This window comes from Genypterus blacodes, unplaced genomic scaffold (genome assembly GCF_046128005.1).
Source record: "Genypterus blacodes isolate CSIRO-AG114 ecotype Tasmania unplaced genomic scaffold, CSIRO-AGI_Gbla_v1 ptg000106l_1, whole genome shotgun sequence".
Classification (NCBI taxonomy): domain Eukaryota; kingdom Metazoa; phylum Chordata; class Actinopteri; order Ophidiiformes; family Ophidiidae; genus Genypterus; species Genypterus blacodes.
Window position 1 is genome coordinate 337078 of NW_027466910.1, and position 26272 is coordinate 363349.

Genomic DNA, 26272 nt, shown 5'->3' on the forward strand with positions numbered 1-26272 from the left:
AAAATCTGGGATGAAGATGCAAAAATATGAGTCAATAAAAAATCTCTTCTGTTTTATTTGTCATGATATACCATATGAAACTTTACTTTACTATTTGTTATTATTTACTTGTATTAATACTTAATTGTATCAGGCCCCCAGAAGTTGGAATGCTTTAGCCATAGCTTAGAGTTACATAAGCTGTACTTTGAGGAAAATAAATACTTTAAATAAATACTTTAAAAAGTTGAATAGTGACGTTTGCCAGCTCAAGACCAAAGAGAAGGGAGAGTCCTTTAGAAACTGTAACTGGTGTTAGCTGGGTGAGCTAGCTACCTGTACTTCCAGCCGTAGCACATGAATCAGCTGTTAAATAAATGACCTTTAACAATGAAATAATAATAAAATTGTATTAGCAGTTGGTAGTTTTACATTTTAAATATGCAGATTTTGGAGGTGCTTTTGTTGTTGCTTGACTTGTACCCAACAGAGGGAGCGGACCATTTTGACATTAGTGTGCAGCCACTGTTGCTGCTGATATATGTGTAGCAAAATGCATCAGTAACATTTTTGCTGACTTTAGCTGTAAATTCAGCTCACACATAGCTAGTGAAACTTTTAATGGTTAGAGAATAGCACAAGACTTTAGGGCCATCCTGGAGGCCAGCATCAGCCTCTACGTTTGACCTACAAATTAAAAGCCTGTCCCATTACTGCGACCCCTCTGTGCCAAATGTTGCACCATCTTACATATTCTACTGACTACAGGTTGGCTAAAAATGACAAGGGGGCGGGAGCCTGTCGATGAGTGGGCCGACAGATCAGCATGCAGCTGTCACTGCACGGCTTGCTGGGCTGTGACAGTCATTTCCCCCTTCGGACTGACTGGCAGAGCATGTTGGGGGGGGAGAATCATGAGTGGGAAGGTTTAGCTCATGGGACAAGGAGGGGGGCGGCCACTGTGCAACTTGCCGGACAGGACCTGATGCTTCCATTCAATCAGAAGCCTAAGAGGAACACATTTCTGAGGCGCTGGGAGTTAAGAGGGACCTCGCCGAAAGCTTTCTACAGCTTGTTAGGGGACTTTAAACTCTGCTGGGGAATGGTTACAAAAGGTTGAAAAGTCCCAGATCATCGGAAAAAGGAGGGGGCCTTCACTTCCAAGAGGCAAGTCAAAGGAGCTCTTAATGCAACATGATCCAGTGGGTCTTGCCCTAAAAATACCTCTGGACAGGACAGTGGCAGCCATTTCTACATGCTTAATTACCTGTAATCGACTATATGCTCTTTTTTCCTTGGACAGCAAGTTTGTGAGAGAACATCAGTTTGACGAGAATCTGTCTGTGGAAGTTAGTTACAGCTGCAGAGGAATCATGTCAAGAATGTAAAATATGAACTAAAACGATGTTAGTAATTCTTAGTAATATGGCACATGTTTCTTTAATTTGCTCATAATCAGAAAGGACCCTGTCATATTACAGAGGTCAACTATAACAGATTCCATAAGAGGAGCCCCTGTATTAGTTCGACCATGAGAAAAGCTGAGGTGCAAATGACCCTGAAGAAAGGGGCAGATGGGGCAGGAGCACCCCCGAGCCCCATCATACCCCCTAAACGGTCCAAAGGGAACTCCGAGCAGGCTGTCCCAGCACCTGGTCACCCCAATCCGTCTCCACCTGTTTTTGTACGCAAAATGAGGAACGCTGCTGTAGGAACCGGCTGTGACATCCGTCTCAAGGTGACTGTGGTTGGAGACCCCCAGCCCTCCCTGTACTGGTATCACAATGAGGACCTCCTGAACATGGAGAACCAGGAATATGGAGGCCTCTGGATTAGGGACTGCAAGCCCAGTGATGCTGGCCTCTACACCTGCATTGCCAACAACCACCTGGGGGAGGTACGGAGCAGTGCTGTGCTCGCTGTGTTGGATCTCGGTGAAGGTAACATCAATCTATGTGGTATCCAAGGCAAATGATGCAATGTCTGACTCAATATTGATATTATTCTTGGCAGGATTGAAATTTAAGTTTAATTTACTTTACTTGCTATAAAATACCTGTAAAGTCAATCACTTAAGTATGATCAATCGATTATCTCATTGAGTTAGTTTAGATGTGGCATTATAGCGTTGCAAATATTCTCATACAATCAGTCATCAGTAATAGTCATTAAACTTCTTCAAAGACAGATAATGTGCTCTCCTAGCCTTTAGCTCAAACAGAGACTTTGTCTTATCCTCTTCCAGAGAGACACATTTAAACCTATTTTTGTAAATGATTTTGTTCTTAATACAAAATAATGGATTTTGCCAAAGAGGTCTATGATGCAAAAACATTGATTTTATCCTGTATGCAGTGCCACGGATAATAAATCACTGTGGAAACAATGAGAGCCCCTGACAGGTCTCATTATCTGACCTCCTCCTTTAGCCTTTTGGGTGCATTTGGATTTTTCACATTGCCAAAGATGCTCAGAAAGCCAGTGCTGCCTCATGCTACCTGCATGCTGATGAGAACAAGTTTGCTTTCACTTATAACTTTTCACGTTTGTTTTTCATCTACCAGCTGATCTAAATTCAGCTCACCTGAGTGCTGATCACCGTTTTGAACAATGACAGTAGCACCTCCCCAAACATGCCCCTCGTATATCAGTCGAGGCACTTTATCATTGTGCTGCGGTGCTCAGCGTGACTGTGCTGTGAAGTCTGACTCCTCACTTTACTGTGAGAGGAGAAGCTGTCATGATTCATCATTCCTGAGTGTTGTTCAAGTATCAAAAGTCAGTTTAACATCCGAAAACATTTGTAGACCAAGGTTCACTGTGCGTACCTAAAGATCCTCAGTGATTTATGGAAACAACATGATTTCTGTGAGCAGATGGCAAATCAAAGCTGTAGTGGAAGGGTGGTAACTCTCACAAGGAGACAAGGGGGGGACAAGGATTCCTTTTAATGTGAGCAGTGAGAAATCTCAATGTCTTATTTCTCATTAACGAGCATTGGATGAATGGACAGAGACTTCAGAGGAGACGGGCCATCAAATGTGAGCCTGCATTGATCAGTGATGATCATAACAGAACCTTTAGTCTCTGCATCCAATAACATTCCCAGTCTTTCTTTCGTTCATTCGTTCCTTCCTTCCTTCCTTCCTTCCTTTCTTTCTTTCTTTCTTTCTTTCTTTCTTTCTTTCTTTCTTTCTTTCTTTCTTTCTTTCTTTCTTTCTTTCTTCTTCTTCTTTGCCACACACTTAAGGTTGCTGAGGTGAGTGATAGGTCAACATAGATTCAGAAGAAAAGCTTGTTGAGTCTGTAGCGCCTCCATCACAGATATAATGGAGTCAGTTCGCTATAGATGTTTTTAAAAACAAGTACAATTTCTTGATTCAAAAAAGCCTTTCAGAAGGAGACTATTAAATGTGATATGTATATTGTGATTTGGGTGGTGGTACATTAAACATTATGGTGGGCTGCTGGATAAATGATTGATACACAATAGACGTGGCCTTACTGATCAAACTAAATTCAAAGATGCATTCAGCTCTCTCACTTCTTTGCTCTGTGTTGCAGTGCAGACTGAACAGCTTAACCTACAGCTGTCCCATCACTCAATGCTTACAGCCAGAGGCCCCCCCCCCCCCCCCCCCCCCCCTCCTCTTTCTCTCTCCCCCGTTCCCCCTGTCCACCAAACTCTCCCCAGTTATTTATACAGTGGAATGTGCCAGGGCTTAGATTTTTGTGATGCTCGCAGGCTACGATCTCTCCTGTTGCACAGCAAAGACATCACTGCTAATTTTAGCCTGGCCCTGCCTGACTTTTTTGTGCCCAACCCCCCACACCTCCTACAGTGATCAAAGAAAGACTCAAACTTGAATTGATGACATGAGCATAAAAACGTCTGCCGCTTAGTGTGACGTCATGTAACCCTGATCCACACCACGGTGATCAATTACTTTTGTATGTTCGTCTGTGATACAGACTGAGAGTGAATAAACAGGATAAATGGAAAAGATAAAGTCATTCATTTGCTACACTTATTTGTCAATAGTTTAGTGGCACAAATAGGTCCATAGACAATTCTTACAATGACCACAGGTAGCAGCAAAAGCAAAGTTAAGGTATTGGGAATGTAACAGAATGGAAACAGCTTAGTGAAGACCAGGTGATAATGATAATAATGATATAAGTTCATATGCTGACAACAAGTGTGACACAGGACATGAACCTGAGGTCACCATGTGAAACATTTGCTCCTCGTCCACTCACTGACCTCAGAGCTGTTCATTTGTAGTGGGATTACCTGCATGTTGTGCTTGCAATTCCGCAAAACGGAAAGGTTGGTTACTGCACTAAATCACATTAAACTTGTAACTTTAAGAGCTGCAAGGGAAAATGTTTGCCAGTAATTATTCTAACTTAGTTAAAAAAGCACCATACAAACAGCTGTTCACACTGAATACATGTCCTGCAGGGTAGGAACCAGAACATAACTGAGTTGGATGGTTAACCTCTCACAGTAACTATACTCCGTAGTGAGACCTAATACCTGGAACACGTTGCTGCTGAGCGTGACTATAGCTCCTTCCCAATGTGTTTGGAAAGTTTCCTTGTGCGCCAGTTGAGTGGTGAACAGGTGGAGCTAGGGTTTCATTGTGGAAAGCCCCCTATGAGGATGTACAAGACAAGGACTCATGAAGGAGAATTAGTAGTTTGAAGTTAGTTGCTACAACAAGCCACTTAATTCATTGGGGAAGTTGTTGGGTTGTTGACTCGTTTATCAGTCTAGCACCTTTGACATTACATGGCTGTTTACTGTTATTATAAAGTCTGAGTGAGTCATTTTCTCTTCCACACCTTTCTCAGGAATCATTAGGTTTCATAGTGGAAGCAATCGTATTTCTGTATTCCTGTTGAGTACACAGCCGGGTAGAACACAGAGCTGCCGAGTCACTCTAAGCTGAGACCTTAGGGGTGTACGAGAGAGTTTTGTTTTCCATTACTCACAATCTCTCCAATATAATATGAGCAGTTCATCCCATAAAAATAGACACAGACTGTCCCAGGCCTTCACTTATCAAGCCTGTCAGGGATCACAGCCATCTTTCTCAGAGTGTAACTGATCTGGTCTGTCAGCACTCGACAGGCACGTCAACACCCTCATGAATATGGCCTTTCCGCTACAAAGCGCCTTACCGCAGTTTAACTCCAAATACTTTGATGTTACGCAACTTCATGTAATTTGTTCGCCCTGTTTTGTGCCTTTTCTCCTCCTTCGTCTGCTGCTTTTCTTTGCAAGCGCTGCATTTCATGAAGGAATCAGTCTATTGCAACTAACGTCCACCCATCCAACTGTTGGGCCTTGGTGGAGGTATGCTCTGTAATGAGCGCTCTAATGTGTTGTAGATTTCATCATATAGTATGCGAGAGCAAACATAGATGCCCTCTCTCCTTTCACTTTCACAGTGTTGGGATCTTCAGATTGTGTTGAATTAATAGATGAAAAGGACAAAATCCTCTCTTTCACGTTTTAGCTTCCATGGAAACAAAAAGCCAGAGATTACCTAACCTATATCATTTAATATGATATACGGCATACATGTACATTGATGATACACATTATCATCAAACTGTGTGACTGAAACAAGCTTGTGAGCATTTTTGCAATTGTGGCTATGATCTTCAAGTGTGTGAGTGTATGATACTGTAATTCGAATCAATAATGTGTAACAAACAAAAATGATTACTGTCTGTGTTGATGACACACACACACACACACACACACACACACACACACACACACACACACACACACACACACACACACACACACACACACTCCTGTATATCTGGCTGCTTTGCTTCCTTCCTGGAGCTTTGGCTTTATATCTAAATGTCATTTTCATTTATTTAACTCCCAGCATGCTCACCATCTACCGGGTGGTGTTTTTTTTATTTTTTATAATTAAGATTTGGCTTTGAAGCAGAGCTCTTTCAGTGCACAGATTTATGTGGGCTAGACGGGGCTGGGTGGTGGAGTGAATTGTGTAAGCAGTCACGTCTTTCCCTCTCCCTCAGTTCCACAGAAATTGAAATCTTCAAAGTGCAGCATGTGTGAATCCATTTGCAGCGGCTGTTTCATCAAACACAAACACTTGCTGTGTGAATTAATACAATCGTAGTATCTCCTATGAGGCAGCATTGCAGTTAGATCTGTTATGTTCCCTGGAAATAGGATTTTAAGTGTAAGCAGTGTGAGCAGCCAGTAACACGTTTGCTGTGAGAGGTAACAGTGATCCAGCAATGCAGAGGAGTGAGGAGCTTCCTGTAGCGGTTGCAGTGCTTCTCCCCCCTTCTCTGCCGACAACAGAGCGTCGGCTCGTTACACCAGTTGAGGAATAAGACAGGGACACTTGGAGAGGAGAGGGAAAAATGAAAAATGTCAACCGTTGCTGTAGAACACTGGTCTCCAGAGGGCTGATTCACTCCCACTGGTTTCTCTGCCTATCGGTGTGCTCTGCCTGTGGGGTGGAACACAGCGGGGGAAGATGCTTGCTCTGTTGCTGGCTATTGTGTGGACGGGGGGCTCCCCCAGAGTGGATGATATTATGTATTCATCAGATCCTTCCACCTGCGGATGGAGTATTTGCGCTTTCCAGAAACGGATTCCCTCGGAAGAATCAGATTGCTGAGACTCAGCTTATAAGCGCCTTGTTATGTAATGGATCAAAGTGCCTTCATTCCATTTTTAAACACTGCATATGACTGAGAGGCTTTTTGTCTTCATGTTAGCAGCCCAGATCTGGACTATACTCTCTGTGTAGCAGATTGATTCCTTCTTTTTTTGGTTTTGTTTGTTTTTTAAATCAAAGTGACAGATCACTTTGTAGGCATTAATCATGGCTCGGAACCTCCAGTGTAGGTGGGGGGATACCCTGCTGCTCAGTGTAACTCAAGACAAGAACTAGCTGAGGCAATGGTGGAGGACATAGCAGCAGTGGCAATGAAAAAATCCAGACCAAAGAAAAAAAGCAGGCAAGTAAATGTTTTAACCTTCTCCTTTGATTTTGATATGGATTGAACAGTTTGCTGTAAGTGGACCGCGCAATTATTTATTTGTAATATTGATGAAAGCATTTAGAGGCGAGATAACCCAACAAGTGGGCGCACAGAGGCTGGTTACAACTATGAGAGTCAGATCATCAAGATGATTAAAGGAGGGGAATCTACATGTGAGCATGGTCGCTGTCATGGTGTAACATGTTGTGTCAAAACCAGCGCTACAACTGGAATACAATTAAAATCACAAAGTAAAAGCGTCATCGAGGCTTTTGATTGAAAATTGATTGATTTGATTGCAAGATGTTTTCTAAAATGCTCTCATGCTGTAAAGTGAATCTTGTTCTAGTTGTTCATGCAGATTTGTACAGAGTTTCTCATCAATCTTTGGCTTTTCATCTTCTATATGCATTTGTTGTTTATCTGCCAGATGAGTGAATGATATGTAAATATGTAAACATTTCCGTATCCCATCCTCTGTGCGTTTCCTCGCCCGTCTTTGCGACGTCTCTGCGAGGAGGGCGAAGAAGAGAGCAAAACTAAGAATGTTCGCCGGTCGTCAACAATGTACCAATCTCATGTAGGAGGGCGTAAGGAGAGGGGTGGAGGGTGTTAGGGGGTTGTGAACCACACTTTCCCGGGACTACAGATGGGTACTGGGACTACATGGTACTCCTGTCATGGCGTGCTAATCAAGTTTTGTCTAATATCAGCGATGTCTGTGTCATATTTCTTGACTATTCATCACTCATCATCACAAATCTGGATTGCACCTCAGTCGTGAGCATAACACCTGCTTGCCCAATTTTGGTATTGAGACAGCCACTTGGCCAAACGTCCTGTCTTACATCACACTTTCACGAGTCAGCAAATTGTGGGATATCTGATATATCAATGTCAACAATTATAATGTTAGTAATAATGTCAACAATAATGCATTTGGACATTTGGCATAAGCACACTGACAAAATATCACTCCTTTCAAATGAAAACCACAATTCCATATGTCGTGTCTTGGGACAAATGTTGACAGATGAATCCTGATGAATCATTTTGTGTCCTGAGCATGAACAGAATGTGCTTGCACAGCTTAAGCCCGATTGACAGATGGGTCTTTTGTGGCACAGGAAGCATTGTCCCTTTTCCTATTTCCCTTATTTTGGACCTTTTGCTTTTTCTACCCACGTCTCATTCTCTAAAATACATATTTTCCAAGATTTGTGTTAATGTAGCTCCCATCTCACATATATTGACCCATATTGATGGACATAATGGTGAAGATGAGCTGCTGCCAGGCTCATAAGTAAACCCACCGTACATCTCGCAGCATAATTGGATGTTTATGTGCTATTGTTGGAAGATGATTGCTTTGCATTGATCCATGGGATGTTTTATTTTGAAATCTGTGGGCCAAAAATAATGTATGAATGTGTAATGAATCTGGTTATGAGGAAGATTGACTTCATGTGCATTCCTCACAGTCCACACACAGATTCCTCATATTTACTGAGAAGAGGTGTTTTCTGCGTTTAGCTGTGGAAGACATTTATTGTGTGATATATTATGGGTTTGTTCATATGACTGGTTTCATTGGAGTGTTTTTAGCCCTCTACCACATCGTGTTATTGTGTTCTCTTACTGTAAGTGAAACTGCCTCTGTGGGGTTTTTTTGTGTAATGCCTCCTACTCTGAAGCAAACACATCATAAGAGCTGCTGGCCTGCCTGTGACTCAACGGTGCTTTTCTATTTTCAGTCCTCAACAAAGGCAGAATTTTCTCTAAATCGAAGGAAAATAGTCGCCTCGTTCAGATGGCACAGTTGGAACGCGTTTTAGGTTTGAAAGGGACTGATACTGATTTTCTGCTAAATATACAAACATCCACTGAAGGAAATACTTGATACTCCACAGATTTCACTGAGAATTTTCTGTTGCCTTTCCATCACAATGCACAGCAACAACTTGACTAAAAAGGAGAAGGTATTCTATTGGTTCCTATAGTAACAGTGTGCTCTCTCTGCCACTGCTGTTTGCCACTATGGAAACATCCTTTTCCACTAGTGCAGGGAAATCAAAAATGGTAATCTATTCTTTTGTAAATACTTTGTGTTGCCTATTGTAACGATTCTGCCTCCTCGCTAGATTGGTTCAGCTCATCTTCCAAACACGTCTTTCCCTTTGTGAAACTTTTCTTTACAGATTCTGAAACTACAGAGGATGAAGGTGGGGAACAATATGAGACCAAAGAGGATGGTGGGGATTTTGAGGACCAGGCTGTGCATACAGGTATTTACCATGTTTCTTATTTTTGCTACAGTATTAAAATATTTCCCCCATTAAAGTGATCTGTTTTTCCCCTTTTCAGTTAAAATGATCAGAAACAAACCTTATTGCGTAATCAATGCAAATTCCTGATTGTTTGTCTTTGATTGTCTTTAATTGAGTAATTTCTCATCTTTTGCATGAGATGTAGTGATGGACAAAAGTGCAGATGATGACAACTCAACACGTGGACGAGAGGACTCTTACTCTAACACAACCAGGCAAGAAACAAATGCAGAAATAATATGGATTAGTTCTGCAAAGACCTGAATATGCTGACTATTTCAAAATGTCTTTTCCAGGAGACAGTCAGATGATTTTTCAAGAGTGTCTCCTCCACAAGCCCTCCCACCGCCGTCCCCAAGACTCGTCAAACGTCCCTCCACCTCTCCGATGCCAAACCGCTCTGGTTCGACCACACCAGTCAACGTACGCAAGAAAATTGTTGTGCCGACAGACTACCAAGACACAGTGCCTGGGGAGTTTGAAGACAAGGTTAAGCAGCCAAAATCCATGTCCCAAAGTAGCACCCTGGACTCCCGACCTCAGACTCCACTAAGTGAGTACTCCCGGAAAGAATTTACACCAAAACCATCGCCAAAGCTTACCAGGGCCAGCTCTAAGGTTTTTGAGAAAGTTCGTGGCTTAGAAGAACGGAGACGAAGCCTTGAAATTCCAGAAGGTTCCATCTCAGGAAGATCCTGGGCGGGGTTCAATCGTGCTCCATCTGTCGATTCAGATGATGGAGGAAGCCGTCTGGGCATCTCCAGAGAAAGTTCAAGGGAAGATCTGAGGGAGGCTCTGACAGAAGATGCAGCTGAACGGAGGTCCATGTTCAGGCAGAGAGCTGCTTCACTGGAGGAGAAACCACGCATTTCCCAGAAAGTTCAGGACATCGAGAACAAGTTCACAGAGGAGCTCCAGCGTATTAAGAAACTGGTTGGAAAACCTCATCTGAAAAAGTCTTTTTCAACCGAGCAGCTCACGCTCAGAGGAAAGCAGCGCCAGCCTTTTAGGAAAATCGAGCCTATTCCTCCACAAGTCCTCCAAAAGCTCCAGGACAGGGAACGAGCCCAATGGGCAAAGGAACAAAAAGAAAAGGAGCAAGCTAAAGAGAGTTCCACAGCGAATACATCACATCGCACAAATCAGCAACCAATGCAAGAACCATCCAAACCCCAACCCCAAAAGAGCGCAAATGTAATGGTGAGTAGACTAGGTGAGGTGGTAGGCACCCCGGAATCAATGCAGCTGTCTGACTTGCCAGGTCAAAGGTCAGTGAGAGAAATAAGTCGAGCCAGTCCAGTCGTAGAAATCATTCAGAGATCGCCGTCACCAGCAGCACCTCACAAACAAAGAGCCGAGTCACCCAGCAGGAATGTGGCTGAGATGACACTCCGCAAGGTTGAACGAAGGCCACCGAGCCCGCTTGTACAAAGAGTGTCTCGAATGCAGGAATCCCCGCACATCCAGGAATATCTCGTGCAAACATCGCAAAAGGATGAGTCTTCAGGGAGGAAAACGCCAGTGGAAATAGCAATACGCAAGTTCGAACACAGACCCGAAAGTCCGCTGGTCCCTAAAAAGCAGGCCATTGTCCAAGTCCTCCTTCCTCAACCGCCAGCCAAACCGCCAAGGGTGACACCCGTTAGTCCGGTGGAGGAGAAGATGGAAGTGGACGTCCCCTTACCAGCCACCGCGAAGATAAGAATCCCCATGATAGTTGTTGAGGAGGAACAAATGGAGCAGGATGTCCCCGTGAAGACAAGAGAGCCACGGCAGATTAAGAGAGCCAAGGAGGGACAGCAGCCGCCGAAGACCAAAGGAAAGAGCCGTCGCACACGACCGTTGTCTCCAGAGTTAGGTTAGATCTGTTGTGTTTCTATCATTAGGTTAACAGTCGTAGTGCAAAGCTGCTGTGTGCTCGCATTCGCATGTTTGCTCAACCGACGGGTTTTACAAATGATTCATGGTGAGAAAAATGGCTGTTGTTGTCTTTTGAAACCTCACAGACTCCTCGGATGATTCTTACGTGTCTGCAGAAGAGGACCCTATGGAGGCCCCTGTGTTTGAGTTCCCCCTCCATGACACTGTAGCCTCGGCCGGGGCAGAAGTGCTGCTGAAATGCATCATTGCTGGCACCCCTATTCCTGAAGGTAAAACTTTCATTATGCTGTGATTCAGACGCTCCTTATAGTCCAATTGGGTCATGCATCATGTATATTTGTCCTATTCATTGCTTCCATTTGTACGTCAAGTGACCTGGACGAAAGACAACAGGGAAATCACCGCCAGCAGCAACCGCACTGTCAAAGTTGAGGGCGAGCGACACAGCTTGCTCATTAAATCGGCTAAAATAAGCGACGGTGGAAAATACTTTGTGACCGCAGTCAATCAAGTGGGCAGAGTGTCCGGCAGTGCCACCCTCACTGTTAAACAGGGTAAGTTCCTGCTAAGCCTGTCTCTCTGTCTCTCTGTCTCTCTATCTATCTATCTATCTATCTATCTATCTATCTATCTATCTATCTATCTATCTATCTATCTATCTATCTATCTATCTATCTATCTATCTATCTACCTATCTATCTACGTAGAATGATTTCGGATGAAGTTGGTTATTTATACCAGCTGATAATTGGCTGTCAAAGTCTGACATATTTTCATTTTAATTAGTGCGTTTAATTTGAAACACTGTTTCTCCACCTTACAAATACATCTTGTGATCTCTTCCCACACTCTCATTGTGTTTCAGCTGATTTCTCGCCCGCTCCCTTTTCATTATCTCCCAGCGAAAAATGTGTGTGCCATATATTCCAGCTGAACAACCACACTTATAGTTACCATAGCAACCCAGGGACTAAACCAAACCTATAAATTGCCCGGTGATGCACACTGGCTCCACTCGACGTGAATACACTATTGTTTGGATATCACAGTTGACATTTTAGATTCTAATTGCATTTACTCTAAAGTGGAGCTTTAAAAAAAAAACCCTCCAGGACCTCTCACTCTTATCTGTGTTCACTGCTCTTAGAGACAGACAATGAGGTTTAGGGACACAGAGGGAGAAGGATTTGCTTTTTAAGTAGATTGTATCCAACTCTTGCTTGATATCATTACTGATTCCTTGCCTGAATTTGCATGAAATGATATGAGAAAATGATCCAGCAAGGTATTTACAGCGCAATGTGTCTGAAAGAGTCTGTACAGGAGCCCAGGGGGAACTTGGGTGTGCCCATGGACATCAGCAGCCCCATTACATCAGACGAAGAGTACCTCAGCCCCCTGGAGGAAGGCATGGATTTTGGAGGGCCCGAGGCGAGGAAGGTCACTGACACGCGATTCAGGACGCCCCCGGCTTTCCTGGTGAGAGACTTTGCATACCTGAGTCTGATTTGACATAAATCCACTTCCCTTACCCGGTTGAATTTTTTGTTTAGGGAACAAAAAATGGTCTCTTTAGCTTTTACTCTTAACTACTGCATTTCCGGCCTGCACGATGATATTTAATGTTCTTGTACGTGTGTTTTAGTCACCGTGTGGATTCACTCACTCCATCAGCTCATCAGTCAGTTCAAACTCTTCGCTCCTAACTTGCATTGCATTTCAAACAGGTAACAATGAGTGATCAAGCTGTCATTGAAGGACAGGAAGTCACCATGTCTGTCCGAATAAGTGGACAACCCAAACCCATGCTGTATTGGTAGGTCCTCTCACTTCATCCAACCAATCATTGCTTGCATGGGACACAGGCGAGATTTTCACCATATTGCAAAACTGTGGGCAGGTTTGCTCGACTGTGCAGTTTGTTCTGGATGCTAACATTTAAAAAGCCCAATTTGTGATTGAAATCTGTGTCTTTAATCCCCCGGCTGCCGAGCAAAATCTATTATTAACCTGTTCATGTACTCAGTATCTCAAAAGTACAAATAGATGTAACTGGCACTCAGAGAGGAGAACATCTTGAGTGGGATCAGATCTTTGTTGTGTGCAGAGGAACTTCTTTGGCACTTCTTGCTGCTGTTATGGGAAAGCAGGGGCGGCCCGAGCATTTCAGGGCCCTGAGCAGCACTGTGGGAAACGATCAACTTATGATGCTTTTTATGTGACGTTGTATTTTAATATGAATTGCTGTTTAATACATTCCAACATCTCTCCTCCTTTCTATTGTTTTCCAGGCTGAGGGACAGAGTTACGGTGAAAACAGGCCTGCGTCACATTGTGCGTGAGAGAGACGACGGCACCTTTGAAATGATCGTCAAGTCGGTGCAGAGATCAGACTCTGGGATTTACACCTGTAAGATCATCAACGAGTACGGGACAAAGCAATGTGAAGGGAAACTGGAGGTCAAAGGTACGTCAATCAACAAACGCATTTGTCTGTTTATCTTTTCATTTTCACATCAGATCAGTCAAATTCTTATCCATGTGGGTAGGAACCTTGTTTTTTGTCTGATTTTCTTTTTTGCTGTATTTTGAGAAAATTCCTCCTGCAATAGTGTCGTTGAAGCTTTTGTGTTCAGCCACTCATCCTCTGTTATTACTATCAGTCTCAGCAGTCGAGCCGGGCCTGGCAGTCATCCGCTCAGTCAAGGACATCACGGCGAAGGCAGGGGAGACGGTTTTGTTTGAGTGCCACGTCATCGGACCCAAGGACACTGATGTGGATTGGTTGGCTGACGGGAAACTAATACAACCGGCGTTGCTCAACTGCAAGATGCACTTTGATGGCAGGAAGTGTCGGCTTCTGCTGAACTCCGTGCACGAGGACGACAGTGGGACGTACACCTGCAAGCTCAGCACAGCTAAAGGTTCGCTGTGACCACCAAACGAGAATACATGAAGAGAATAAAATGTGTATTAAAATGTAATTGTTCGTTCTCCTGTCTCTTCTTTGTGCTTTAGAGGAAGTGACCTCGTGTGGTAAACTCAGAGTCATCCCCTCAGTTGAACCTCTCTTCACCCGGAAGCTGGACGTTCTGGAAGTGATCGAGGGTCGAAACGCTCGCTTTGACTGCAAAGTCAGCGGGATGCCTGCTCCTCAGGTCATCTGGAGTCACTTTGGTGAGTTTAGACTTTAATAGCATTAATGGCGTCTGAGTTTACTGTCTTCAATCCAGAAAAGCAAAAATGGCTTCTCAAACAATCTGACTCTGGGAAGTGACTTTAATTAATTGTTAAATTTATCTCTTTTCTGTCTTTAGACCAACCACTAGCTGAGAGTGAGGACGTCCGTATTCTCCAGGAGAGTGGTCGCCACTCTCTGATCATCTCTCACGTCACAAACGATGACGAGGGTTTCTACACTATAACTGCCCACAACAGTCACGGTGACGCCGAAAGCTCCGCTGAACTCTACATACAAGAACCACGGCCGGCTATCTCCTCACAAATGTATGTGCATTTTTCTATGATCGTCATTCTATCATCGTAAGCCTCACACGTTGCTCTACTGCTTCCATATGCTGCAATCTCTTCCTTTTCAGGGCGAAGCTGGAGAAGATGCCGTCCATCCCAGAAGAGCCAGAGGTTCCCGAGAATGAGGTGGAGCGCCTGACCATGCCTGACTTCATCAAACCGCTTTATGACCTGGATGTGATTGAGGGAAAGGAGGCTGTGCTCAAGTGTAAAGTAGCCGGGTTGCCGTATCCCACCATCGCTTGGTTCCACAACGGCAAAAAGATCGAGAGCACCGAGGACAGAAAGATGACCCAGTGTAAGGAGGCTACAATGGAGAACTTAGGAAACCATATAGTACAGATCAGGTACAAGTACTAATAAACTCAATCCTGTCATCCTCCGCAGTTCGAGACGTCCACAGCCTCGTCATTCGCTGTGTGTGCCACGCTCACGGTGGTGTCTACAAGAGCGTCATCTCTAACAAAGTGGGCAAGGCCACCTGCTACGCTCATCTCTACATTACAGGTGATTTCTCCTTCAACTCTGGGCTTGCACATCAATCATATCTTTACTTAGGGAAGTAAATGTCAGTGAAAGTCATTTGCAGAGCTGTAATTCCTTTGATTTTCATGTTCAGATATCCTTCCCGACCCTCCTGATGGGACTCCACTGGTTGAAGCTGTCACTGGTAAAACCTTGACCTTAAGCTGGAAGAAACCAAGGAGGCTGGATCCTTCCATTGGTAACAAGACACATTTTACTCCCTACATGCTAACAACAACCATGGACATCACGCTCTTTCAGATAGTATGACAGCAAAATGACAGTTACATGTTGCAATTTCATATACAACTATTGTAAATTGGGTATTAAGTCAAATTAAGTATTTAGCGGTAAACGTTTTTGGAGTAAACCTGCTTGATTCCAGATCCCGGTTCTCTGATGTACGCCATCCAACAACAAGCCCTGGGCTCCATCCAGTGGACAATCATAGCTTCTGGTCTGAAGGACACCACATACACCATCACCACCCTCTCCAAAGCGGTTCGCTATGCTTTCCGGGTGTTGACCATCACATCCAAGGCCTTCAGCAAACCCTCGTCTGCCACTGACCCAGTACAGCTGCTGGACAGAGGTGAACTGTTAGTGTAGAGACTGACACAGGGGAGCATCCAATCATCCATCCTAATGTGTGTAAATGTGTGTGATGTTCCTCCAGGTCCCTATCTTCAGGAGGCTCCAGTGATTATCGATAAGCCAGAGATCGTTTATGTGAAGGAGAACCAGTCGGTCACCATCACCGTCACACTCAATCATGTCAACTCTGTGGTCATGTGGAAGAGGTATTCTGTTCTCATCCTTCAACTAAGAGAAACCGTGACTTAAAAACACTGAGATGTTTGCTGAGATGGTTTGACCTTTAACAGGAAGGGAGTGGCCCTGGTCAACAAGCCGGGCATGTATGAGATGACGATGCCCGATGACGACCAGCAGACTCTGAAGCTGCTGAAAGTGAGGAGCGCTGACGTGGGTGAGATTATGTTTGTGGCTTCCAACAAATACGGCAGCGACACCTGCACCTTCACCGTGGAGATGGCAGGTGAGTGGGACCACCCAAGTGCAACCCCCACCCATCCTCTATCCAGGGGATGTTTATACAGTAGTAAACAGGAATACGTATAAAATTAAAGTATTGTCACTTTTCTCCAACAGCTGCACCAACGTTTGAGAGCATCATGGAGGATTTGGACGTCAGTGTTGGCGAGTCTCCTCGCTTCGCTGTGGTCGTGGAGGGCAAACCTGTTCCTGACATCCTCTGGTTCAAGGTTGTTTATTTAAATTGTTTATTATTAATGCTTAATGAAAATGATTTTACTTAGAAATCACTTACTGTCTTGCTCTGAAGAAGATCTTAATGCTGAAACATCATCCTTGCTTTCAGAACGATGTCTTGCTGTCAGAGAGCAGCCATTTCACATTTGTATATGATGACAATGAATGTTCCCTGGTGATTCTGAACGCTCACCCGGATGACTCCGGCGTGTACACGTGCACCGCCAGAAACTTGGCGGGATCCGTGTCCTGTAAAGCCGAACTCACCGTCCATGCAGGTAAGGGATCGTGGCTCAATCTATGAAACTGGATCATATCATTTTTCTGAGGGGTTTCTATTTCTGCCCTACTTCTCATATGTAAATTGGCAAAAAAAAAAAGAATACAACAGAGTGATAGTGCTGTCCAATATATCAACAACGCAAATCAACATTGTATCTTGCCCTTTAGCTCAAATTAAAGAGGATCAAATGGAGGATGAACAGACAATTCGAAGGAAGATGCGCAGAATGACCGACTACTACGACATCCACAAGGAAATAGGAAGGTAAGGCATTTGTTTCCTCTTATTTCTTCATTCAATATTGCTATTTTCATCATAACCTGCATTATTTTTGGCTCTAGTAATGTTAGTGCTAACATCTTCCCACAGAGGTGCATTTTCCTATGTGAAACGTGTGACCCAGAAGGTGGGAAAACAGGAGTACGCCGCCAAGTTTATGTCGACACGGGCAAAGAAGAAGGCCTCCGCTCTGAGAGAGATGAACCTGCTCTCCAAGCTGGACCATGAGAGAGTTCTTTATTTCCACGACGCATTTGAGAAAAAGAACGCTGTCATCATAATCACAGAAATGTATCCTTGTTCAGCCTGCGAATTTACCCAGTGGCCCTGATGTGCCTCATTTTCTCAGATTTATGGCATTGTTATACATATTTCATTATAATGTGACCCCACTGACTAAACACACACACACACACACACACACACACACACACACACACACACACACACACACACACACACACACACAGATGCATACACACAGAGATAGATGTACAAGGAAAACATGTTTCTGTTTATCTGCATTGTTTACATTGATCACCACAGAATATTCTCTTAATGAACGTATTAAGATGTCACGAGGAGCTGCTTGAAAGATTTACAAGGAAATCTACAGTAATGGAGTCAGATGTAAGTGTGTATTATGTCTGCCCAGTAAATGTGTGCATTCATTATCGATTCCTGTTTTAAACTGAGGGCTACATTTATGCTTGGTGCTTACAGATCCGTTCGTGTGTGAGACAGCTGCTTGAGGGACTCGACTACCTTCACCATCTAAACATCTTACATCTGGATATCAAGGTTGATATTTACAGATGCTAATTCTGATGTTTTCATTTTGACAAATCATTCTGAGATTGAGTATTTTCTCCTCTTTGTCATCAGCCAGATAACATCCTCATGGCAGACCCCCACGGCGATCAGATCCGCATCTGTGACTTTGGAAACGCTGTGCTGATCACACCTGACGAGGCTCAGTACTGCAAATACGGCTCACCAGAATTTGTTGCGCCTGAAATTGTCAATCAGACACCCGTGTCCAAGGCAACAGACATCTGGTAAAGTTACAGTTACAACAAAAGCATTTGTGTTCTGACAATATCCCAATATCCCCTTTTATTCTAATAATCTTCTTTTCCTTGCTTCCTTTCCTAGGCCAATTGGAGTTTTAGCATATTTAAGGTGAGTAAAATTATTTGATTTCACAAATCAGGCCTCTGCCAGTTTAAATTATGTCTAGAAATAATTTCAATAAATGGATTTCTATCTATGTCATGACTGGTTGATGGTTGTAGTTCTTGTGCTGAGCATTCAATATGATTTAAATGTGTTTCTGTCATCAGTCTAACAGGAGTGTCTCCATTCGGTGGGGAGAATGACCGCAGCTCTGTACTGAACATCAGGAACTACAATGTGGCCTTCGAGGAGACCATGTTTGCTGACCTTTGCCGAGAGGCCAAAGGTTTCATCATAAAGCTTCTGGTAGTGGACCGGCTGTGAGTGAATCTACTGCACCTCCGCTATTTATTTTATGAAATCATATTCAAGTCTATATTACATAGATTTTGAGATAATTAATGAAAACTGAGAAACACTAAATCAAATCTGTTCAGTCAATCTTGTGTTTCTGAAATCCAGATATTATAATCTTTCTTTAGGAGGCCTGATACTCAGGAATGTCTCCGACACCCCTGGTTCAAGGTAAGACAACTGTGGTTGGAGGGATCAAAGTTATATTGTCTCTTTATGTGGGGATTTGTATTACATTGATACTAAACATTAATAGCTAATAAGTTGTATTGCCTTTAATTTCTATTTATTGTGTAGACACTTAACAATGGAAAGGCTATAACTACAGAGGCCCTAAAGAAGTTTGTGTCCAGAAGAAAATGGCAGGTGAGCTTTTTCTTTTTCTTATTTCACTATTTCCTAATTCCTAACACTTGTGGTACTGATGACATCATGTTTGTTCTTTTTTTAGCGTTCCCTGATCAGCTACAAATCAAAAATGGTCATGAGGTCCATCCCTGAGTTGTTGAACGATTCCTCCAGCCATATCTCCATTGCAGTTCCCAGGCACCTCAAAGAAGGTTCACCAGTGGCATCTTCATCATCAGATTCCGATGAAGATATTGACGAACTGCCCTTCATTCCTATGCCACTAAACATGGAATTCTCTGGATCTAGGATGTCACTGAATGATATCCAGAGCGATGGACAGGGGGCAGGGAAGCAGAATGGAAGCGCGCAATGGTCTGAGTCTTCTGGTCAAGACAAGGAGGCGATGGAGTGTGACTCTAAAGTAACAGATAAAGAAGGGGCTGAAACAGGTAAAGGTCGCCTGTGGAAGAAGTCACCACCAGACAATGACAAGGGGCCTGCAGATGAATTACCTGCTGAACTGCCGCAAAAGTCAGAGTCTACCAGAAAGCCCCTACGAAGGGGATCCAGCATGGAATCTGACAAAGCAGAGGGCGGGCGACGAAGAGGAGAGCTGAGACGAGGGGGCTCAGCTGACAGTGCATTGTTACTCCGCATTACACCTGAGGAAGGGGCCGAAGAAACAGCAGCAGGCGACGGCAAGAGAGTTCTCAAGAAAGCTCTGTCGATGGAGTTACCAAAGAGGAGCACCAGCCCAGGAGCCGCTAACATGAGTCAGGAGGACTACGCTCTCAAACTGGAGCTGATGAGACAAAGACTGCTCCGTGGAGGCTCTGTGGACAACAAGATGAGTGGACTACGAGGACCTCTGCTAGAGACATTAGGAATGGGAGATGAGAAACGAGTAGCATCTTCAGATCGCTACTCTCGAGCTAGTCGTTTGGGCCCACCACCACTAACCAGGGCTGCTTCCAGTGATTCCCCAAGGGATGAAGTTCCTCAACCAAAAGTGCTCCGCAAAAGTTCTTCTTTCAGTCAAGGTGATCCAGAACCCATCGCTTTACACCGACGGTCAGGAGCTCCCTTAGAGATTCCCTTGGCACAAGTAGAACAGAGAAGACTGAAGGAAGCTATATCTATGTCGTCACTCACCGAACAACTCAAGCTGGATTCGCGTCCAGTGACTCCCAGGGATCCTTCACCAAAACCACCAACTCCTGAGTCAGTTGTGCAGGAGAGTCCGACCAAAACAGAGAGTGAGGAATCGTTCATTGAGAAAGACACAAAGCCTGATGAGATTTGTAGTGAAAAGATGGACGGGCTGGCCACAGATAGTAATTTTGATGAAAGATCAAGCACAAGTGGATTCTCAGAGAAAGACATGAGCATATCAGAAGAACCAATAATTGAATCAGAGTATATGAGCCAGAGAGAGCCAAGTCCTCCTATTGTGGTCCAAAGCTCTAAGCTAGAAGAGACAATGGAGGAAAAAAAAGGAGAAGGAGGAAGAGAAGAGATAATGAAAGAGGTAGAGGAAAGAATGGTTGTTGAGACAAAGGTCAAAGAGAGTGAAGAAGTGAAAGGAAAGGTAGAAGAGGAGGTTAATGTGACTGTTACATCTTCTGATAGGGTCATTGCCACAAGCTCAGTAATGGTGCAGCCTACACAGGAGTATTCCCCCCCGCCGGCAAATGTCACATCAACTTATGTGACACCCGCACTTCCCGCTGTTGTTGTTCTTCCAGATGGTAGAACATCAGCTTATGCTAGTATTATGCAGACCATTATGGTTCCTTCAGCTAAGCCACTAAACGAGTCACCTTTAAGCCCATCTACTCCAGTTGTTGGTGCAGTCACCTCACCATCTCCTGTATCGACTGAAACAAGTGTATCCACAAATGCACCTGCACCTACTGACATGTCCCCTGCTGTTCCTGGTCCTTTAAAACCAGTCACTGTGTTGAGCAAAAGCAATGAGCACCCTGCTGTATACGCAAGAGTGGCATCACCTGAAATGATGACAAAAGAGCCCAGTCCACCAAGGGCGTCCTCACATTCCCCTCCCCAACGAGATCCCTCAGGTGGAGCTAACTTAGAGGACATGACCTCTGAAGAGGTCTTTGAGGCACGATTCAAAAAACGTGAATCTTCCCTCACAAGGAGTCTTAAATTTCTGTCCCGAAAGAACGATGAGAAACCACAAGCAACTACTGCAGACTCCAAAGAGTCAGGGGAAGAGATATATAGACCGGGGCCAATTGGTGCACCATTGGAAGTGGTACCAAGGAGGCTTGAGGAGAAGTCCAAGTCAGTCCTGGACCTCCGTGAAGCTCAAAAGGACCAAGGATTTATGAGAAGGCTGTCAATGCGCCTGAAGAGAAGTCCTTCTGCCGAGCGCACAGAAGAAAAGACCAAAGAGGACGATTCATTTGCTTCAAGACGAAGGCTGTCTTGGACACTTGGACGAAAAGGATCACAGGACAAAAAGGAAGTGGAGATGACAAGAATGGACGGCGGAGGAAATGCTGTGGTGGAACAAGAAGAAAAGGATCTTAAGAAACCTAATGAATCACCAGTCTTGACAATGCGCAGGAAGATTGAATCAACAGTGGCTGAAATCTCTACAAGGATTCGCAGCTTCTCAGAGGAGAGGAGATCCTCAGAGGACAAAGAACCAAAGAGGACTCCCATTCTGTCCATACTCCGTCGTTCAACATCAGAGAGCCGTGCTCCGAAGAGCACCAGTGTTCCTCAGAACCAGTGTCCCAGTGTTCCTCAGAACCAGCTGGCATCTCAGGCCGGTAATGGTGCTTCATCAGAGTCTCTGGATTCCATGTCCAGTCTGAAGTCAGAGAGCACAAAGGGTAAATGTATGGTGAACGATATATAAAGGATCATTTCATACTCTGGATCCTAGTTTCTATTTATTTATGGAAGTTGTATTCGTCTTTGTCGAACAGGTGGGGAGGCTGAGCGCAGGTCCCGCTGGGATCGATGGGGTCTGACCAGAGGGAAGCGAGACAAGACAGTATCACAACCTGACATACCCTCAGCCATTAGCAGAGAAAATAGTTCTCTCCGTTCACGCCAGTACTCCAAATTGGCTGCAGGTAGGTCCCACAAGTGTAGCTCATATTGTATGGCAGTATTGTTGCAGTATCATCAAAGGGTTTAGAGTTTCTGTTAGAGCGTTTAGGTTGACCCCTGTACAGCAGAAACATCACATAAATGTTGGAATGTGTTTCTGTCTCAGATTTCCCTCCAGTATTCCACATCAAACTGAGGGACCATGTCCTGCTAGAAGGTGATCCAGTCACACTCAGCTGTCTGCCAGCAGGAAGCCCTCAACCAAGTGTCTCCTGGATAAAGGGTATGAGCTCCACCTGACCCCCTTTCTTACGCATAGTCTCAGAATCACTTCATCAGCTAAATACATTTCTCCATTGTGTGTAGTTTATGTAGATACTGACCCGTAAATAAGAAGAATTTGTAATATATCTGATTAAGATCCAATTTATACACATATGTTTCCTCAGATAAGAAGCCCCTGGTGATTGATTCAAGGATGAATATGATCGCATGCCCTGATGGTCGGCAGCTATTGATGATCATGCAGTCCACCAAGAAGGACGCGGGGGTCTATGAATGTGTCGCAACAAACCCCCTGGCCTCTGTCTCCAGCTCCTGCACCATCTCTCTTGCTCGTACGTCTCAGGTTATTCTTTGAAGGTTTTTGAACAGATGATAGCAGATAGATGGTGTCCTCCTACAGAGGTGTGCATTGACCTGGTAAATACCTTTATCTTTGCTGTTACAGGTCTGCCAAATCGTCCTGGAACCCCTGAGGTCGCTCAGAAGTACAACAATACAGCTTTGGTGCTGTGGAGGCCCTCAGACAACATGGCCCCCTGCACCTACTCTCTGGAGAGGAGAGTGGAGGGTCAGTGTTTACCTACACTCACATACTGTGCCTTTCTTTGTAAAATAAATTCTTGCTTTTGTAAAATGAATATTCAGGTCAGACATTCCAGCCAAATGTAAAAGCAGAGAGTTTTTTTTATCTCTAAGTGCACTTATAGTTGGTGAACTAATGTGTAAAATCATCTACTGCTATTATTAATAGGAATTTAGTTCTGTAAGCTCTTAACCTTCAGTCACAAGGTTAAAAATGAATGAATGAATCAATTACTATTCAGTTCAACTGAAAATGTACAATTCTGAGTGATGAAATACTGCAATGTAGTCAAACTTTATATGTTTAAGGTTCAAACACGGACATACTGACTTCTTTATTCCCCAGGTGAGAGCAACTGGCTAATCGTGGCCACCGGCGTTGCAGACTGTTATTACAATGTGGTTGATTTGCCATCAAGGGGCAAGTTCAGGTTCAGGGTGGCGTGTGTGAATAAGGCCGGCCAGGGCCCCTACAGTAACCTGTCAGAGGTGGTGAGCCTGGAAGCTTCAGGTACGTAACAAAGAAATCTAGTGAAACCTTGTCTTTACTTTGCAGTGGAATATGCTTTGAAATAATTCTCTAAGCTTGATGTCAGTAAACCAATGTTCACGAGGATTCTCATGAAATTTGTTGTGAAAATGATTTTAAGAATGGAAGTGAAAGATAGCTACGTACCAGCAGATCATTTTTGAAGTTGCCTTCTTCTTCTTCTCCTTGTCGTTTATTAGAACCGGCTAAATCCAACACGACCGTGGTGGTTAAGACTGTTCCTGCATCCACCCCCCCTCCCCCTGTGGTGATGATGTCATCCATGATTGTGACCCCAATGAAACCTCCTCCTACTAAATCAGCTGTGTTGATGCCTGTCCAACTGATTCCTTCATCAACTTCTGCTGCCTCTGTGACCAAATCCGTTTCTCCTATAACAGTTAAACCCCCCATGCAGGCCGATGCTAGCCACCCTCCCGCCCCCCCACCTGTGAGCACGGCCCCCTCCACACAGGCTCCTGCTCAGACTGCTGCACCAATTCAAGCCCCACCAGTAAAAGCCAAGACAACCATTAGCATCAGTGTAAGTAAACCCCAAACCAAACCCATGTCTCCCCCTGCTGTCCCACCCAAACCTCAGAAGAGTCCACTCAGTGCAGTCCCCCCCATGACCAGCACCCCCTCTTCTACTGTAACACAACCTCCCCCCGTCATCGGGAAACCTATTTCATCCGTGCCAATGTACGCACCGACTCGTCCCGCACCACCTACCCAACTCGGCCCCATTCCGACAGCCATCACCCCTCCAGTCACCCCTGTTACCTCCCCGCCCGTGGTTCTGGTGCACAGTTTGACACCAGGGATCCAGGTAGGCGACGGCCGCAGTACGCCATCTGGACGGGTCACCCCGTCAGGGCGGATGACGCCTTCAGGCCGCAGAACGCCCTTGGGCAAACCTGGAGAAGGATCTCTGCGCCAGGGAGTCCCCCAGAAGCCGTACACCTTCATGGATGAAAAGGCCAGGTAACAACTCAGCCAGGCAAAACTAACTGAAATAAACATTTATTGGCAACTACATAGTTTGAAAACATGGTAAAGCATTTATAGAACATGATGTGCTTCAGATTTGGGCTTAATAGATACAGTAAAGAGGATGATCTGCCCTGACTTCTTCTCTCAGGGGTCGGTTCGGTGTCATCCGCGAGTGCCGGGAAAACGCCACAGGAAACCTCTTCATGGCCAAGATTGTTCCGTATGAGGCTGATAGCAAGCAGACGGTGCTGCTGGAATACGACATCCTCAAGTCACTTCACCACGACAAGATCATGGCTCTGCATGAGGCGTATGTCACACCGCGCTACCTGGTGCTCATCTCTGAGTACTGCAGCGGAAAGGAGCTGCTCTACAGTCTCATAGACAGGTGCAGCCAAACACCATACCCAACCTTTCACTCTATTAATGACTGTGTAAGCGTGACATAAGTTGCTGTTCTCCCTCAGATTCCGTTATTCAGAGGATGATGTGGCAGCCTATATTGTGCAGATCCTCCAGGGGCTGGACTATCTGCACACCCGGCGTATCCTCCACCTGGACATTAAGCCGGAGAACATCATCGTCACCCACATGAACGCCATCAAGATCATTGACTTTGGCAGTTCTCAGAACTTCAATCCTCTCTTCCTCAAACAGTTCAGCCCCCCTATTGGAACGCTGGAGTACATGTGTAAGAGGCCTGGATGTTGGGACATAAATATTTTAGAATATCAGTAAAAGCTCTTACTTTTCACACAGCAGGCTGGAACTGCTGCTCTGTATATGTAATTACGGTTCTGTGTAAGATGAAGGCTTTGCATTTTTCTTTGGTCTCCTTGCAGCTCCAGAGATGATAAAAGGCGATGTGGTCGGCCCCCCAGCTGACATCTGGAGTGTGGGCGTACTGACTTTCATCATGTGAGTACTTTTATGGTTTCTACTCTTTATGTTTTCTCGAAATCGAGGTGGAATACTGTTTGTACAAACTCCCGCCTGATTTTGCAGGTTGAGTGGCAGATCACCTTTCTTGGAGAACGATCCTCAGGAGACAGAAGCTAGGATCCATTCAGCAAAGTTTGATCTGTCTAAACTCTACCAGAATGTGTCCCAAAGTGCCTCTCTGTTCCTCAAGAAGATCCTCTGTAGCTACCCGTGGTAAGCTCAACACCAGTCTTTTACATAAAGTGATTTGATAGAAACAATTTCATGCACATGTACACTCATCACATCATCGTCTGTTCATCAACAGGGCTCGTCCATCTATCAAGGACTGCTACAATAACTCCTGGATGCAGGATGCCTACCTGATGCGCCTCCGCAGGCAGACTCTCACCTTTACCACCACCCGTCTCAAGGAATTCCTGGCCGACCAGCAACGCAGGCGAGAACAGGCTGCTACCAAGCACAAAGTTCTCCTGCGGTCCTACTCCAGCTCGCCGCAAACTCCCACGAGCCCGTCCGTGCCAAATGTGCTGACCCCACCCGTCACGCCTGTCTCCCAGTGAAAAGAGGCTCCCGAACACAAGCTGGCCTCTAGGGAGCAGACTATAGGCCACAGGGGGGGTCAGGCCCTTTAAGTCTGAGTTGCTCAATCTGACACGGATGGTAGAAGACCAGCAGCGGCTTTGATCTGCAATCATCCCTGTTTTTAGGCCCTCCAGGTTCTAAATGAACGTTTAAAAGAATCCTTTCCTGCCTATGTCTGGCAAAGGCACCAGGCACTACAAGTCTTTATAGGGTTGACTTTGTTTATAGAAGACTGTCTGGAAG

The 26272-nt window shown here is 44.7% G+C and overlaps 1 protein-coding gene across 1 annotated transcript; it reads left to right on the forward strand.

Annotated features, from left to right (window-relative positions):
* The first annotated feature begins 1510 nt into the window (after window positions 1-1510).
* Window positions 1511-26007, forward strand: spegb (striated muscle enriched protein kinase b). The gene is made up of 41 exons (XM_076160546.1): window positions 1511-1919; window positions 9228-9314; window positions 9496-9571; window positions 9653-11214; window positions 11363-11506; window positions 11609-11791; window positions 12550-12716; window positions 12965-13053; window positions 13529-13704; window positions 13901-14161; window positions 14256-14414; window positions 14555-14744; window positions 14837-15066; window positions 15156-15275; window positions 15388-15492; window positions 15679-15885; window positions 15970-16093; window positions 16178-16350; window positions 16464-16576; window positions 16693-16861; window positions 17034-17130; window positions 17236-17436; window positions 17718-17775; window positions 17869-17946; window positions 18031-18203; window positions 18301-18327; window positions 18489-18641; window positions 18804-18846; window positions 18973-19041; window positions 19127-21890; window positions 21987-22136; window positions 22280-22396; window positions 22563-22730; window positions 22844-22966; window positions 23327-23491; window positions 23710-24493; window positions 24651-24890; window positions 24970-25193; window positions 25345-25420; window positions 25508-25657; window positions 25752-26007. Exons 1-41 carry the CDS (start codon window positions 1511-1513, stop codon window positions 26005-26007), a joined length of 10860 nt encoding a protein of 3619 aa, XP_076016661.1.
* The last annotated feature ends 265 nt before the right edge of the window (window positions 26008-26272 follow it).